General features: G+C 42.7%; 1 protein-coding gene across 1 annotated transcript in view; it reads left to right on the top strand.

Annotated features, from left to right (window-relative positions):
- Nucleotides 1–11,647: 11,647 nt before the first annotated feature.
- Nucleotides 11,648–14,911, top strand: part of LOC144827959 (uncharacterized) — a 1,280,260-nt gene continuing 1,276,996 nt past the window's right edge. Inside the window, exon 1 of the mRNA XM_078686117.1 lies at nucleotides 11,648–11,726. Coding sequence (XP_078542243.1) covers nucleotides 11,675–11,726 — 52 coding nt within the window. The 5' untranslated portion in view covers nucleotides 11,648–11,674. The remainder of the gene's footprint in view (nucleotides 11,727–14,911) is intronic.

Here is a 14,911-nt window from a genome sequence, read left to right as displayed (position 1 = left end):
TTGGTTGCAAAGCAATAGCAAACACAGGTTTCCCTGCCCATGCCCCTGCAGGGAGGGAAACTTATAGTCCCAGGTTTGGGCTTCCCGGAACATGGCTACTGAGCCAGCTGTTCTGTAGTGGGTTGTGGGTTTATAGGGGGGTTATAAGCAAAATTTTGTCTGCACCAACTCTATTTCTTAATACAGACCTAACCAATACATTGGCACAAACTAGTGAATGGGATAACTTGACAGAGACAAAAAGAGAAGAAGTAAGAACAGCAATACATGGTTTAATAATGCGTGAATATCTCAGAGTGAGTGCCGCACCAAGAGGATTATGGGTACAAAATGCATCTCGCATCTTCCTACATGATGTAGCGTTTAGAAAAGATTGGTCCTTAATCTCATGGAGGTGTACTTGTGACTACTTAGTCTTAATAATAAAAACAGCCTCTAGATTATCAGATGCCCTGAAAGTAAAAATTCAGATTATTGAAGCTAAACTGAAGACAGTAGTTCACATATCAGTTTACAAAAAAAGATTGGAAGAAATAAATAAAGAAATGGAAGAGACAAGAGAATTCATAACCCAAAGTAAAATACAAAAATTAGGAAAGGACCTAAAACGTTTCACCCAAGAAAAAATGCACGCGTACTCCAAAGATGATTACATTACACCAGAACAGGCTACCGATAACGAATCCACAGGAGGAAACTCCTCTGATAATTCAGAGAGGGGTGAAGATGACTACACCCCAAGAAGAGGTCGTAATCAATACCGGAATCAACCACGGAGGAGGATGAACAGATGGCCAAGACCAAACTATCACAATCAACAAATGCCATTTTTGCAGCCCAATCCATATAATCATGGAATGCCACCACCTCCACAAATGATGGGTCCCCCAATGATGGGGCAAGAGAACACACAACCGTCTTTTTTAGGAAGTGGCTAAAATCTACCGAGAGGAAGACGGAGAAGAATAACGTGGAACGAACAGCCACCCCAGATGATGACACAGAGCAAGACCAAAGAGAAGGCAGGCCCGAGTGGGATGAATCACTAATAGTGAATTTGACAAATATAGTACTCTCAGATGATCAAATACGGGTATTAAATAAAGGTTTGGGATTTGTTCCCACGCCTACTTTAGATACCTTAAAACTGAGAAGTGAATTATCTGAGTTTTGCAGAAAGTTAAAACTTAGAGCCTTCTTTGAAGGGAAAAAAGACACCAGACCGGGAGGTGATACAAACCTTAAGAAAAAATCCACATTCAATCCCCCAAATAGCTTGGTACCAATAGTGATATTAACATTTGAACAAGCTATCATGAAAGAAGCAAAAGATATTGAAAGTCTGACAAAAAAAACGTTTGTCAACCTTACAAGAGTGGAACAAAAAGCACTGAATGAATTGAAAAACAATGACAATCTTATAATCAAACCCGCCGATAAGGAGGGAGGCGTAGTACTCCTTGATAAGAAGGGATATGATGAACAGTGCCTCAGTCTTCTTTCAGACACTAAGTTTTACGAAAAGATCTCCATAGACCCAACCACAAGATTACAAAATACCAATAGAATAATGGTCAATGAAGCATAAGTGAATGCATGGATAACAAAACATGAAGCAGAATATCTGGTTGTACAAAAACCCAAAACACCATATGTCTATTCATTACCAAAAACACATAAGAATCGAGTGCCACCACCTGAAACGCCGATTGTCTCCGGCATAGGTTCAGTACTTGAGCCTTTGTCAAAATTTGCAGATCAATTTTTAAAACCTCTAGTACAGAAGACTCCCACCTATTTGAAAGACACAAGAGATTTACTGAACAAATTGACGGATATACATTTTGATGAAGAAGAAATGCTTCTCGTTGGACTCGATATAGAAAGCCTATATACGAGCCTGCCACAGCAAAAGACCTAGGAAACTCTAGAAACCATCCTTTTTTCTAGCAGATGGGAACACAGAACGCCTAAACACTTCGTACTAGAGTGCTGCAAGTTGGCACTAATGGAAAACTACTTTGAGTATGATGGCCAATTATTTGTGAAAAAACATGGAACGTCTTCACGCCTTCGGTAGCGGGGCTCTATGTAAGTGATTTTGAATCTAAACATATTTTGAACAACAGCAATCCTTTCTTTGTCCAATTGTTTGATTGGTTGGTGTACATTGTTTCAACAATTCTTTTTTTATTTCTGGATGAATTTGCATCCACATATTATTGTATATTAATAAAAGATGAGTCTCCATTGACCCGTTGTTTTATATGCAATATTACCATTGCTCTTGGTTTCTGATCGGCGTACTGGGCCAACCCCTGTCCTATAATACTATTTTCTTTGTGTGTACACATGGATGCTGCCTCTAAGTAGCTGGTGGAAATGTGCATGGCTGAGGTAAGATATTGGTACTTTTGGTCTGAAATTAACACCACAAAAACAGAGTTCTGTAAAAGCGATACTGTTGCAAGCAGCAGATGATAAAAAAAGTCTGAATGTAATTCTCATTGGCCCACTGGTAAAGAAGGTATAGTAAACTGGAAAGAAGCCAGCTAGGATGCTTATGAACCTTGCACTGCGTGACAAAACTTGAAACATACCCTCTGCATTAAGAAATCATTTAAAACAGTAAAACGTCCATTTAGTACACTTTGTAATCCTTCATCGTGGAACATACATATATATGTAGAACAAATATAAATAAGTATACTGGGACATCTTTTAATACTAAGACTTAGCTTTCCACACTTAAGGTACATCGACATGCCTTTATTAAAGTTCAGGAATCACCCTCCCCTCCAGCAACGACAGCCAGCCCACCATCATCACCGGTCACCACCAAAGATACCACCACGACCATGAATAGCACCTACTCTGGAGCCCCCTCCTCCCTCTCCATGACTCGCCAGATCAAGGCCATTGCCTTGACCTGTTTCAACTCCCTCCGCATCCTCCGCAAGACCTTCAAGTGGATCCCCCCTGAAGCCACAAAGACCATCACCTATGCACTCATAACTAGCGGACTGGACTACGGAAACACCCTTTACACTGGAATCAACAAATCCCTGCTACACAAACTCCAGACCATCCAGGACACCGCAGCCAGACTCGTCCTCGGCACCCCATGAGATGAGCACATAACCCAACACCTGCAAGACCTCCACTGGCTCCCCATCAAGAAGAGAGTAACCTTCAAGCTATTCACCCATGCCTACAAATCCCTTCACAACACCTCAACAAATGAATGTATTTCCACGTACCCAATAGAAACGTCCACTCCGCCGACCACAGTTAGCAGAGACCCCTGCATCCGCAGACCACAGTTAGCAGAGACCCCTGCATCCGCAGAACCAAAGAAGGCAGAAGGGCCTTCTCCTACGTCACATCCAAGGCCTGGAAGGAGCTCCAAGTCAACATCAGACGCTCCCCTACCCTGCACACCTTTTCAACTGACCCGAAGCTGCAACCCCCTCCCCCAGCACCTTGAGACCCTCACGGGTGAGTAGTACGCTTAAAAGCCCCTGATTGATTGATTGATTGATTAAAGTCAATCACAGAGAGTCCTCATTAAAATATCTTGGTTAATTAAGCCATCTATGACATAATATATATCATTGTTTATATCTCATGAGTTTATCTTTCAGCAATCAATAATAAACGTGCAATTGAAAAACATTACTGACACTTGTTTTCAGTTCAATGAGTGAAACCAATAATCATAGTAGAATGACTTTATCAACATTCACCATATTTAATTTCATAGAAGCAAATAATGACCAATATATGAATCAGATAACCTGTATATAGCACTTTCCAAAATTAAATAATTTCCATTTCTACCAGCAATAGTGACCCTTCCCCTCTCCCGATCACCCGAGTTACAGATTCCAAATGCACTGTTAACTCTGAGTTGCTTGAACACATCCCATTCCAAGTTTTGGGGCAATAACATCGGAATGGGCGTTTCTTCACTGATTTTTCCAGATTACTTCCCAGTTGTAAGCCTGGACGCTTTCCTTGCTTCTAGGGGCCAGTAGCGCCTCCTTTTTGTAACCCCGACGGGGTCAGTAGCTCCTCTGAATTACCTCTGAAAAAAGACATTAAAGGCCGGTATCCTTGTCCAGGAGTGGAAATATTCTCTCTGGTATTTTTAGACAGTGTTTCCCAAACTGTGCAGCTGTTTGAATATCTACCAACAATTTTCTGACTACCTTCACCCAAATTGAGACCCCTCAGACCCAGGTTCATGGGCATAACAAACACCCCTGCTGTGTGGGGGGGCCACAGATCTTCAGTGGGTGAAGGGGACCCCCTCAGCTCTTCGGTAGAGCTGTGAGAGGTTTGCTCTAAGGCAGCTGCAGTGTGAGCCTCCCCTGAGCTCCTCCCGCTGACCCAGGACTGAAGAGAAACAAAGTATCAATTTACATTGTTTCTCTTCAGACAGAGCCAGGCACAGAAAAGGGTAGAGGTTGGGGGCCCCCGGAGAGAGCAGGTGGCAGCTTAGAGGAGAGCTCACTGGGGCAGGACATGGATTGCAGCTGCAGGAACAGGATCTGCTGGAACACATTGGAAGGTTAACAGGCATTTGCAATATATGATTTAGCAATATATACATTTGAATATATGAAAGTCATATATGGTTTGGATTGGAATTGTTAGTTGTGGAATTGTGTTGTGTAGATTGGATCTATGTAGTGAAATAATGTGGCATGGTGTAATTATATGGATAGTAATTGTGTGGTATTGAGTGTACTGGAAATATGTGGAGTGGGATTGTGTGTTCTGTAGTGGGATTGTGTGTCTTGAAGTGAGATTATCGGAATGGTGTTTTGTGTTGTGTAAATGTAAAATGTAAATTGATACTTGTATAGCGCACTACTCACCCGCAAGGGTCTCAAGGTGCTTGTACGAATACCGCTGTGGAACCCATCCTGGCTTTCCCTGTGAGGTGTCCACTCCTGGGCACCCCCAAGGTGGAGGCCAGGCATCCTTAGCGTTGTGGGGGCTGTTGTGGAGATTAAGCAAGCTATTGTCCAGAGTTGCAGAGTCGGACTCCATGATTGGAATAGTCACCGAGGCGAAAATGATCAGGTCTGTGGAATTTTGAGCCCAAGGCCCGCCAAGGCGGGGAATTGAACCCTGGTCCCGGGCTGGACCTCTGCATCAGGGTCTCCCGCTCTAACCATTGAGCCACACTTCTCCACATGGAGGGGTATGTTGTGGAGTTTACTTATGTGGTATGCTGTTAAATATTGTAGCATGATGTGGAATTTTGTGTTGTAGAATGGAGGTATGTTGTGTGTTATTGGTTTGAATTATGTAGTTTGTTGTTGAAATATGTGGTGTCGAATGGAAATGTGTAGAGTTGAATTTGTATGACGTGGAAGTGTGCGCTGTTGAGTGAAAATTATGTTGAGTGGTATTAGGAGGCATGGTGTGAAGTGTAGTGTAGTTATGTGGAATGTTGCTACGTAGCATAGACTGGATTTATGTGGAGTGTATTTATGCAATATGGAGTTGAGCATAATTATGTGGAGGTAAATTATGTGGTGCTGAGTGGTATTATGTGGAGTGTAATTATGTTGGGTGATGAATTGTGTGGGGATGAATTGTGGAATTGTGAGACGTGTGGAATTATGTGGCATGTATGGTGTATAATTGTACGGAGTGGAATTATGCAGCATGTTGCAGAGCTGTATTTTGTGAAGAGTAATTATGTTTTTGGAGTGGAGTGTAAATATGTTGTGTGTAGTATATTTATATAGGTTGAAGTGGATTATGTCTAGTTGAATTGTGTTGCGTGGAGTGTAATTATGTGGTTTGGAGTGTTATTAAGTTGAGTGGAATGTTATTATGTGATGTGGAATTATGTGGTATGGAGTGAAGTGGAAATATGTGTTTTTTTCATTTTTAGTATTGTAATTATGTGGTATGGAATGTTGTAGGGCTAAAATATATATAGTTGAATTGTGTGGCAAGGAATTATAAAATGTTCAAATGTGCTGTGTTTAGCAGACGTTATACCCCCATAGTTCGTAGATATTATTTATGAAAATTACTATCTGTTAATTAATATCCTCTCCCATTGCCGGCTAATGCCTCCTCTTGCCTTTTCAAGCACTTTCTACTGAGGAGTTTCTAAGGAAACTTTAGGGGGCCCCCTCCGGACACATTTAGGAGCTCTCTGTCTGGCATACTGGGTTGAGGGGCCGCTCTGAAGCTAGGGGCTGGCCCCCGGTGCCCCCGCACCGCAGGGGCTGCGAGGGCCTGTGTTACACCACTGAGGTCGGGTTTAATGGTGTCTTGTTTCTTCTGCTAACAGTGTTTTTGAGGGGGCACACATGGGTCTGCAAGTGTCACTACTTCATTACTGTCTGTCTTGACCCGCAGAAACCAGATAATTAACACCACCCAGCGAGGAGAGATCACACTGCCTTTGACTCTCCGTCTGCTCGGAACAGAGTCAGACTTGGACAGAAATTAGCCCAGGCGCCAAAATAAAAGTGCCCCACTAAGTGACCAGACCCAACCTTGCAAATTGGGCCAGGTTTCACTTGTACACATCGTACAAGTGTTTTGCAAGGAGTGGAAGACTTAATGAATTTGAGCCATGCTCTGTTTGTTATTATAACACTCAAATCAACAGCTAAAAAAGGCACAGGCAGCAGGCCACAAAACAGATACACAAACAGGCAAAACAACAAGCGCGCACACACACCAGGCACTGCCTAAGCCCTATAGGCCAGTCCTACCTCAGCTCAGACACACCTTTCAATTCCTCAATGCTTCTGTAGCCCATGACCCTCCCTCCCAGCCTGGCCATAGAACACACAGCTCAAGTGGTGAAGCGCTGACCTGGCAAGTAAAGCAACATAAATGAGAAAATCATTCTTATACAATAATCTCATGGAATTTTCGAATGATTAATACAATCTCTAAATTTTGTCCTAGCTGGCGCAGTGGTGGATAGTGAATTTTGTATTTTACTGCTCCAATTTCCCATATGTGACTGAAAGCACTAGAATATGTAAATTGCAAGTCTGATGCTGATAAAAATTGGAGCCTTGAAAGGTCTGTCACAGGTTGAGAGGGGCGAGTGCCGAGGCCATTTTTCTGTCTTTATTGCTTGATTTTGCTCACGAGAAAGCATCACTCATAGACATTGAATGTCACTCATAATTACACTGAAATTATGAAAATGTCCCACGTAAGCAATCTGAACGTGTGGCAGCTTTGATATTCTCTGAAGAAATCAGAGGTTTGCCTGTGGCAGGTTACACTTACTCCAGCACTTTAAAAGTGGCAGCTCATTCAAGGTCCAATCAGGTCTTCCATAATGTCTGGTGACGCTGCGTAGAAAAGCTGCAAAGTTTTTTTAAATACTAATCTGTGGTCAGATTAAACCTTCCAAAAAGAGCTGCTTTCATCTATGAGTAATCAGTCTGTTTCTGGGATGCTAAAATCACAGTAGGACCCAGTGACCTACCCTCTAGAGCCTCCACTTCTGTCTGAGGTAGGGTCCAACTGGGATCCAACATGTTTTAGGACTATGTGGTCTAGACTGCCCTGGGCTGAATTGTTTCATCCATTTAGCCAGGTGTGTGAGAGGGGAGATCCGAGCCGGAGGCAGTATGTGCAGTGGTGCCAGTGATGCTCCCAGACTAGAGTTAGGCCACAGCTCCCTGGATACGGTAGGCACCTAGACCCTTGGCGCAATCAGCTCATCTTCAGAGCAAGGTCTGTAGGTGCATTAATACAACACCTGTGGGATGAAGGGGGACCTGAGGCCTCTTCTGTGTGTGTGTAAATTGGGCCTCATGGGCCTGCGACCAGCAGGCAGAGGCCAAGCTTAAGAGGCTGGATGAGGCAATATAGTAGACTGTTAGAGCATGCCTCTCGATGGATTATACTCAAAAGAGGAGTATTGAGGACCTTGGGAGGGCCAACAGGCATTTGATGGCTGCGAGGTGACTTATCCCGGTAACAGGTGGAACTACGAGAGATGACTGTATCGCTAACCCTCTGATGAGCAATAATTCATGGCAGTAAGGGGAGGGGAGGGGAGGTTATGTCTATGCACTCTGAGAGTGTATTGGGCGGTATCAATACAATCTCACCTGGATACAGTAACGCTTTCGGAAACCATTGTCACGTATTTAGCAATTACTCAATGTAACACCCTTAACCAGTGCAGCTATATATTTATCTTTCATCTGAAGAAATCAACGCTCTGACACAAGTAAGAGATACCAATACACCTAGGTCACATTGGTTACGGGACCTTCACAATTAACGTTTTTGTTTTTCCTTCCAGTATGTCTGCTGCTGAAAGTAGCTTTTACCGCCATGTGAAAGTTTCGAAGAAAACAAGTAGGAATCAGCCTGGAAACAGACTCCCGCATCTTATTCCTTTAATACTTACTCACGTTATTTCCGTTCTCCCAACATCAAAACAGCAATGAAATTGGGCACTTTGGCGCTGTGGTGTCATTGTGTTGGAATCTTAGATCCCGGCTGCTCCAAGCAGAGTGGCGGTTTTTGCACATCGCTCCCGCAGCGAGGCGGGGGTTATCCTGGGTCAAAACATCACCCACTCCAGCGCTCCGGTGCCCTTTTCAAGGCCCTAGCTCCCATCAGGAACCAGTCCTTGCAGATGTCGCACTTGAAGCAGCTGACATCGTAGGGCTGCCGGTGCATGGCGTGCATGCACACCTGCAACAAATCCTCGAGAGACCCAACTTTATGGACACACTACGGAAATGCGGCAAAATGTTGTGGGCATAGAAAAGGGACATTCATTACAGGACTACCACACAGGCAGCTGTACTGCATAATGAAATTTACCACATCGCGTTTAGGAGACAGGAAAAACACCAGAAAACAGGCGGCGGTCACATGGAAAAAATACTACACCAGCATTGATTAGCAGCACTGGTACCCGGGGAGGCGCGATGCCTGTTATGCGTGATTTTGCATTTCAGTACGGTGATGCGGATCACCACACTGAAATGCGTTAGTCTAATGCCAGATGCATGGTACTTCACAGGGCTGAATTAGGTGGCGTGGATTTGGACAAGCGGTGCACACTAAGGCACCTATTAGGATTGCGGTGAATCCGCATCCTCCGGGCCAGCGGAAGCCACCGCCGGGCCGGAGGATGCGGATTCACTGCTGCGGACCTCCAAAACACCACCAGCCACATTAGGATGGCGGTGCTATCAGCGGTGGACGGACTTGATCCGCGGGATGTGGTCTGCAATTTGGTGGCGGTGTCTGCAAGACACCGCCAGCCAAATTACGATGGGTGAGGAAACATGCTTTTCCGCGGTAGATTCTCCGCTGTGATAAAGCATGTGTAGCTTTGCTTCTGGGGGCCCTTTGCGGGCTCCCTGGGTGTTGGGGGGTGCACATGGGGGGTACCTATGGTACCCCCCTGCATATGCATGCACAAAGCGGCAGGCACCTCGCGGTGCCTGCCGCTTTGTGCATGCAAATGCACTGCATGCAGTTTTAACATTGCGGCGGGTGCTACTTCAAGCAGCACCCGCTGCAATGTTAAACATACAGGATGTGACCGCCAGGGTGGCGGTCACATCCTAATTCGCACAGAGGGACCACCGCTGCACCTGCGGACGGTCCCTCCACCTCTGGGGTGGCGGACGGACGCAGGTCCGTCCGCCATCCTAATCGGCCCCAAAGGCTTTTATGCCATGGGGTATAAAGTGGACATTTGTCTATTTTTCTATATAAAAAAATATGGGCTGTTTCTTTACCTTCTGGTACATTTCTAAACAATTTGTTAAGCTAAATTGTATTGTTACGTTGTGTGCGCATGCAGAGAAGAACGAGTGTCTGGCAGACATGCAAAAAATCATCCTATATCTCAGTATTAACTTCCACACTTCTAAGCAGTAATTCCAATCCTCGAATGAGTTCCCTGTTTGCTTTACAATGACGGGTAGTAATACAAGTAAGTGCTTTGCGAGCCTGTATAAGTAGCAAAGGTTTTAAAGGGACTTGTTTTCGTGCAAGGTATTGCTTTTCCTAGTTCACAGAAGGGAGACAAAACATCTCCAGATAATAATAGGGTTGACAGGATGGTGCGATAGCAGAATATTGATACATGTGGATCTGGTGAGGACTGCGGGCTGCAAGTGCTTGATACGCTATTTGCATAAGAATATACTATATTTTTTTTTTGTTATACTCCATTAGGTATTAGTAAGGAAGGGGGAAGAGAAGCGTTCACCGACAACATTCGGTTAGTCTTAGGGAGGCAAAGAATGCTGTGGTTTGTGGTAGATGCCTCCCAGAAGGCATAGGTATATGTATAAGGAGCTGCCATTTAAAGGAAGTGGAAATGTGTTTTAGTGGAAGTGTGTTTTAGATGTTGCCGGTATTGAGGTATGAGAGTGGAGTTCATGAATGCGTTAGTAGCAGGCACAAAGGCAGTGGTCTGTGTTTGGAGGTGGTCAACTGAGTGGGCTTCACTTGAAGGTGGGTCATCTAGTAGGAGGATGTGTGTTGGTGGGCCAGGTGGAGGCAGTGTTATGTAACGTTGCTGGAGGGCGTAGAAGCAGTATTTACTGATGTATGTAAATCGCCCGATGAAAGGGCTGATGTGACCAATGGAGGAACCAGAATCCTTTTTTTGTGGCTGGGATTAGCTCCTGCAGTATGGCGGCTCACTGGCCTGAGAGCTCTTGACGGACACAGAGAATGGCGGGCCCCCTCCATGTACTGTGCCACTGCCTAGGTTGACCAGACTTCCACGTTTCCCCGGGAAATCCCGGTTTTCGCTGCCATTGGTGTTTCTGCTCCTCCCTATAGCAAAACCCACTGATCAGATGTACACCAAACCTGGCATGAAAGTAAAGCTCTACTCAGAAAGTGCACATTTCTTGGTTTAGTGAATATCTGTTCTTTAGTTTTTTTGACATATGCATTTTAAAAGGATGCTGGGTGGGCTTGAAAGGGTTAACTCTTTGTATAACTGCCATTCAAAGATGTGATTCAATAATTTAAGAATCATGTCAATCATTGAATAGTGAATGTTTCGATAGAATCTTTTTTTCTGGCATACTGCTAATTGCAATTAGATTTCTGACATTCACACTGTGGAAAAAAAGCGAAGGGCGTTGGTAGGTGAGACTCGGACGTTTGGAAAACCCTAGTGATAGACCACATGAAAACATAACCCACCGCACATGGTTTGCAAAGCAAAATGCAGTTGCTAGCTCAACAGCCACCATTTTAACTCCTGGATGTGATATGTGAAAATATACACACTTGCAAGTGCACATCATCATTTACAGAAACATCTCATAATGTTGCTTCAAAGTTTCTCGACTTTCAAAGCTATTAATATTTGTATTCGAAGCCTGATGCATTGTTTCACCTGACTGCAATTAATCTCCTACCTCTCACCACACCCCGTTATATAGAAATTTATGATTACTGACATATGTTACAACCCCATCCTGCCTCCTGGAACAGACGAAGAAAAATACACACCACTCAAGTTATGTCCTTCTTATGAGTTGTCCATCTTTTCCACTGACGTGCATCTCCACCACTTGGCCTATGACCACAGTGGGATGCTATAAAAAGCCATCCTATTCAGGTTCCACGCACAGACCTCCTTCCTGTGGTGCAGCTCCATCAAATTGAAGAAATGAAGGGGTTCTGTGGCCTTCTGCTGCTTACTTCCCTGCTTTTTGGAATAGGTAAGAGTTCCAGTAGAACACGTGTTATTAGTTTACTCATGTTGGGTAAACTATCTTTAGACCTTTTAGATTATTTATTGTTGTATTTATAGAGCGCACATCTACATCCCAGTGGTTCTAGAGACAATGCAGCACTGTGTATATGTTTCCATAAAAGAATACCGGATGTGGGTGGGAAAATATAGTGAGGGTATTTCTGTCCCTCACATACAAGCATACTCATAGCCCATTGAATAATACCTGTTTAAGGTCCTTTGGATATTCTTGTATGACTCTTGGTTTTAATATAAACATATCTTATTTGAGGTCTTTGAATTGTGCAAGGGAGAAGCAATCTGTGAGCTAGTCTTTGTTTGTTTTGTAGTATGCGACCTTTCTGGATTTTAAGCTGAGACCCGAAAGTGTGTTGGGCAGGTTGAATCGATTCTTAGAAGATTTTGAAGATGTTGCTATAATGTATTCTATGTTGGTTTGTGATAATTGATTTAGCAAGTGTCTTACTTGTCTTAGGAAACTTAGAAGAATAGATTCATCTTCTGTCGAAAGGAGAAAGGGTGGCCCAGCATTCAAGCATGTAAATTATGTGAGAGTGGAGCTTACTTATTATCCACAAGCACAATATAACAGGAAAGCACAATAAGTCAAGATCTTCCCAATTGAAGAAATACTGATAGATCATGATTGTAGGTAAGTAAAGTCGTTATTCTTTTTCCATTGACAAATTCTTAAAATTCAAGGTTGGCAATCTTTAATTTTAAGAATTTGTCAATGGAAAAAGAATAAAGAATTGACTTACTTACAATCAATTTGTTCAATTTGTCCAAGCGGCATGGGTGCCATTTCTTTGGGGCATACGGAGGTCATGTGTCAGGCCCCTTGCACCAATCTATGAAATGATAAATAATGCCTAGCTAAGGGTATTTTGACTGGCTCATGATTTTCAGCCTTGATCCTCCTTCTTCTTGAGCTTTCTGTCGAAAGGAGAACTGGTACAAAGTGGGTTACTTTGAAGGTAACTGAGAGTTATGCCTGGATTCATGAAATGTCTGTTCAGGAGTACACATTTTATATTTGAGTTTTTTTATACGTGACTGGCAGCGAGGAGAATCACATGGGGTTGTACTGGAACGAGACAAACCATTTGAGCACTGCTGGTGTTTAGATCATGCTTTGCTAGAGGTGTTGCCTACAGTGTTGAAAGGAGTATACAAGTTGACTAGGACTAGCATGCAGTGGTTTCCTATGTAAGCTGTGTAGAGTATTATTGGCCACCTAAACAGTGACCTTCTCTGTAGTGCAGCAGGGATGAATTCTGATTCAAAAGGTTGAAATGGTTAATTTTTGAAGTACTGGATGATTTTGTCTGAGGTATCATTTAGTTTGTGTCTGATCTTGAGATTAGTTTTTGTTGGGAGGACCAGGATTTTGTGTATCAAGAGGAGGAAAATATGTTTGCTATGAAGGTCGATCTGATAATATAAATTTGAATCTTTTACTTTCCAAATTATTACCTTTAAGGTTTTACTTCTCGAAGAAATGCTAATAGAGTCGAAAATTCCACACTATACACAAATTGAAAAAAAGTCATAGGAAAGAAGGAGGAAAGCAGAAATAGGGTAGGACGATAAATAGGAAAAAAGGAGGGCACAGGTTTTTATAAATAAGAGGAAAGAACAACAAAATTACAACAACAAAAAAGAGGCAGTGAAACAAGGTAAAACAAGCATTGGCAAGGCCAGCAATTCTAGTTGTGTTCTTTATTGTTTTATGCAAAACGTTATTGTTGGAGAAGCAGGGTAACACTCTTAAATCTTTAAAAAAAAAACGAAAATAAAAAGGTGAAAGCGACATATGTTTTTGTCTTCAAAAAGCACCCAACCCATTACCATAGTAGCCCCTGGCACTGAAGGGAAATACTTTATGCGTGGATGTGCTGCTTGTGAAAGGGATTAATTCGGTAACTCACAGTAAAGTCAGCCACTGGCTGAAATAGATTTACCAATATCCCCAAGATGCATGCTAAAGGTGTTGGAAGAAAATTGTGAATGACGCAACAACAGACTAATGGATGAAGTCTGGCTTACATTCTCTAAATCTTTGTTATACATGTGTTCTTTGTAAAATTAAAAGGTCTTGGTTAACCGCAAACCTATAAAAGCCAATTTGTTGGCATTGGTTGATAGCCTCCTGACTTTGGTAATGCTTTTTTGTCATCTTTTTGCAAATCTTTATTACAGATAGATAGGGTTGGAAAGATAGATAAATAAAGAGGCGTGGAAAGACAGATAGAGTGGTTTGTGTATTTAGACAGTGTTGCATAAATAGATAGAGACATGCGGACAGAGAGAGAGATAGGCAAAGATAGATAAATATATAGATAATCACACAGACAAATAGTTGCATAAAGATGGTTGCAAAGATAGATTTCTAAATAGTGAGGGTTGCAAACAAAGAGTAGATTGCATTCAGAAGGTTGCATAGATAGATGTACAGGGTTGCATACATGAGAGACAGATAAACATATAAATTAGACAATTGCAAAGAGATGGTGGTAAAGATAGATAATTTATTAGAGAGGGTTGTGCATATTGAAAGAGTTTTATAGCGAGTCTTGCATAGCTAGATAGATAGATAGATAGATAGATAGATAGATAGATAGATAGATAGATAGATAGATAGACTATTTACGGTTAAACAAATCCCGAGATAGTCCCATAAAATGCTGAAATCAGACTAGGGTTAGTTCAAAAAGCTGAGGGGATCAACTCAAATATCTTATCCTGTGGATTACTCAACTCACAATCCCTAGTGACGCATGCCGCAGAGGTGAATTTATTGCTAACATCCATTAACTGGGACTTGTTTTTCAATACTGAAACTTGGCTCTCACAGGAACCCAGGGCTGACTTGGTAAATGTTTGTACTCCAGGCTATAAAGCCCTGTTTCGATCTAGAGATAATGAAAGAGGGGGCGTGGTTGCGATCATTTTGAAAGACAAATGGGCTTTATTAAAACTTGAGGTTGAAGAAATTCGGGAAATAGAGTTACTGTGTTTCTCTCTTAAAGAGAAGGAAGGCTATACCTAATTGGGGCTACTTTTCTATAGACCCCCCTGGTGTGATAAATGAGTTTCATCAGCCATTTTTGGATTTAACTGCTAATTTGTTATGACCCACACTAACTG

This window comes from Lissotriton helveticus, chromosome 4_1 (genome assembly GCF_964261635.1).
Source record: "Lissotriton helveticus chromosome 4_1, aLisHel1.1, whole genome shotgun sequence".
Classification (NCBI taxonomy): domain Eukaryota; kingdom Metazoa; phylum Chordata; class Amphibia; order Caudata; family Salamandridae; genus Lissotriton; species Lissotriton helveticus.
Note: the sequence above shows the minus strand (reverse complement) of the source record. Positions and strands in the feature narration are given on the sequence as shown.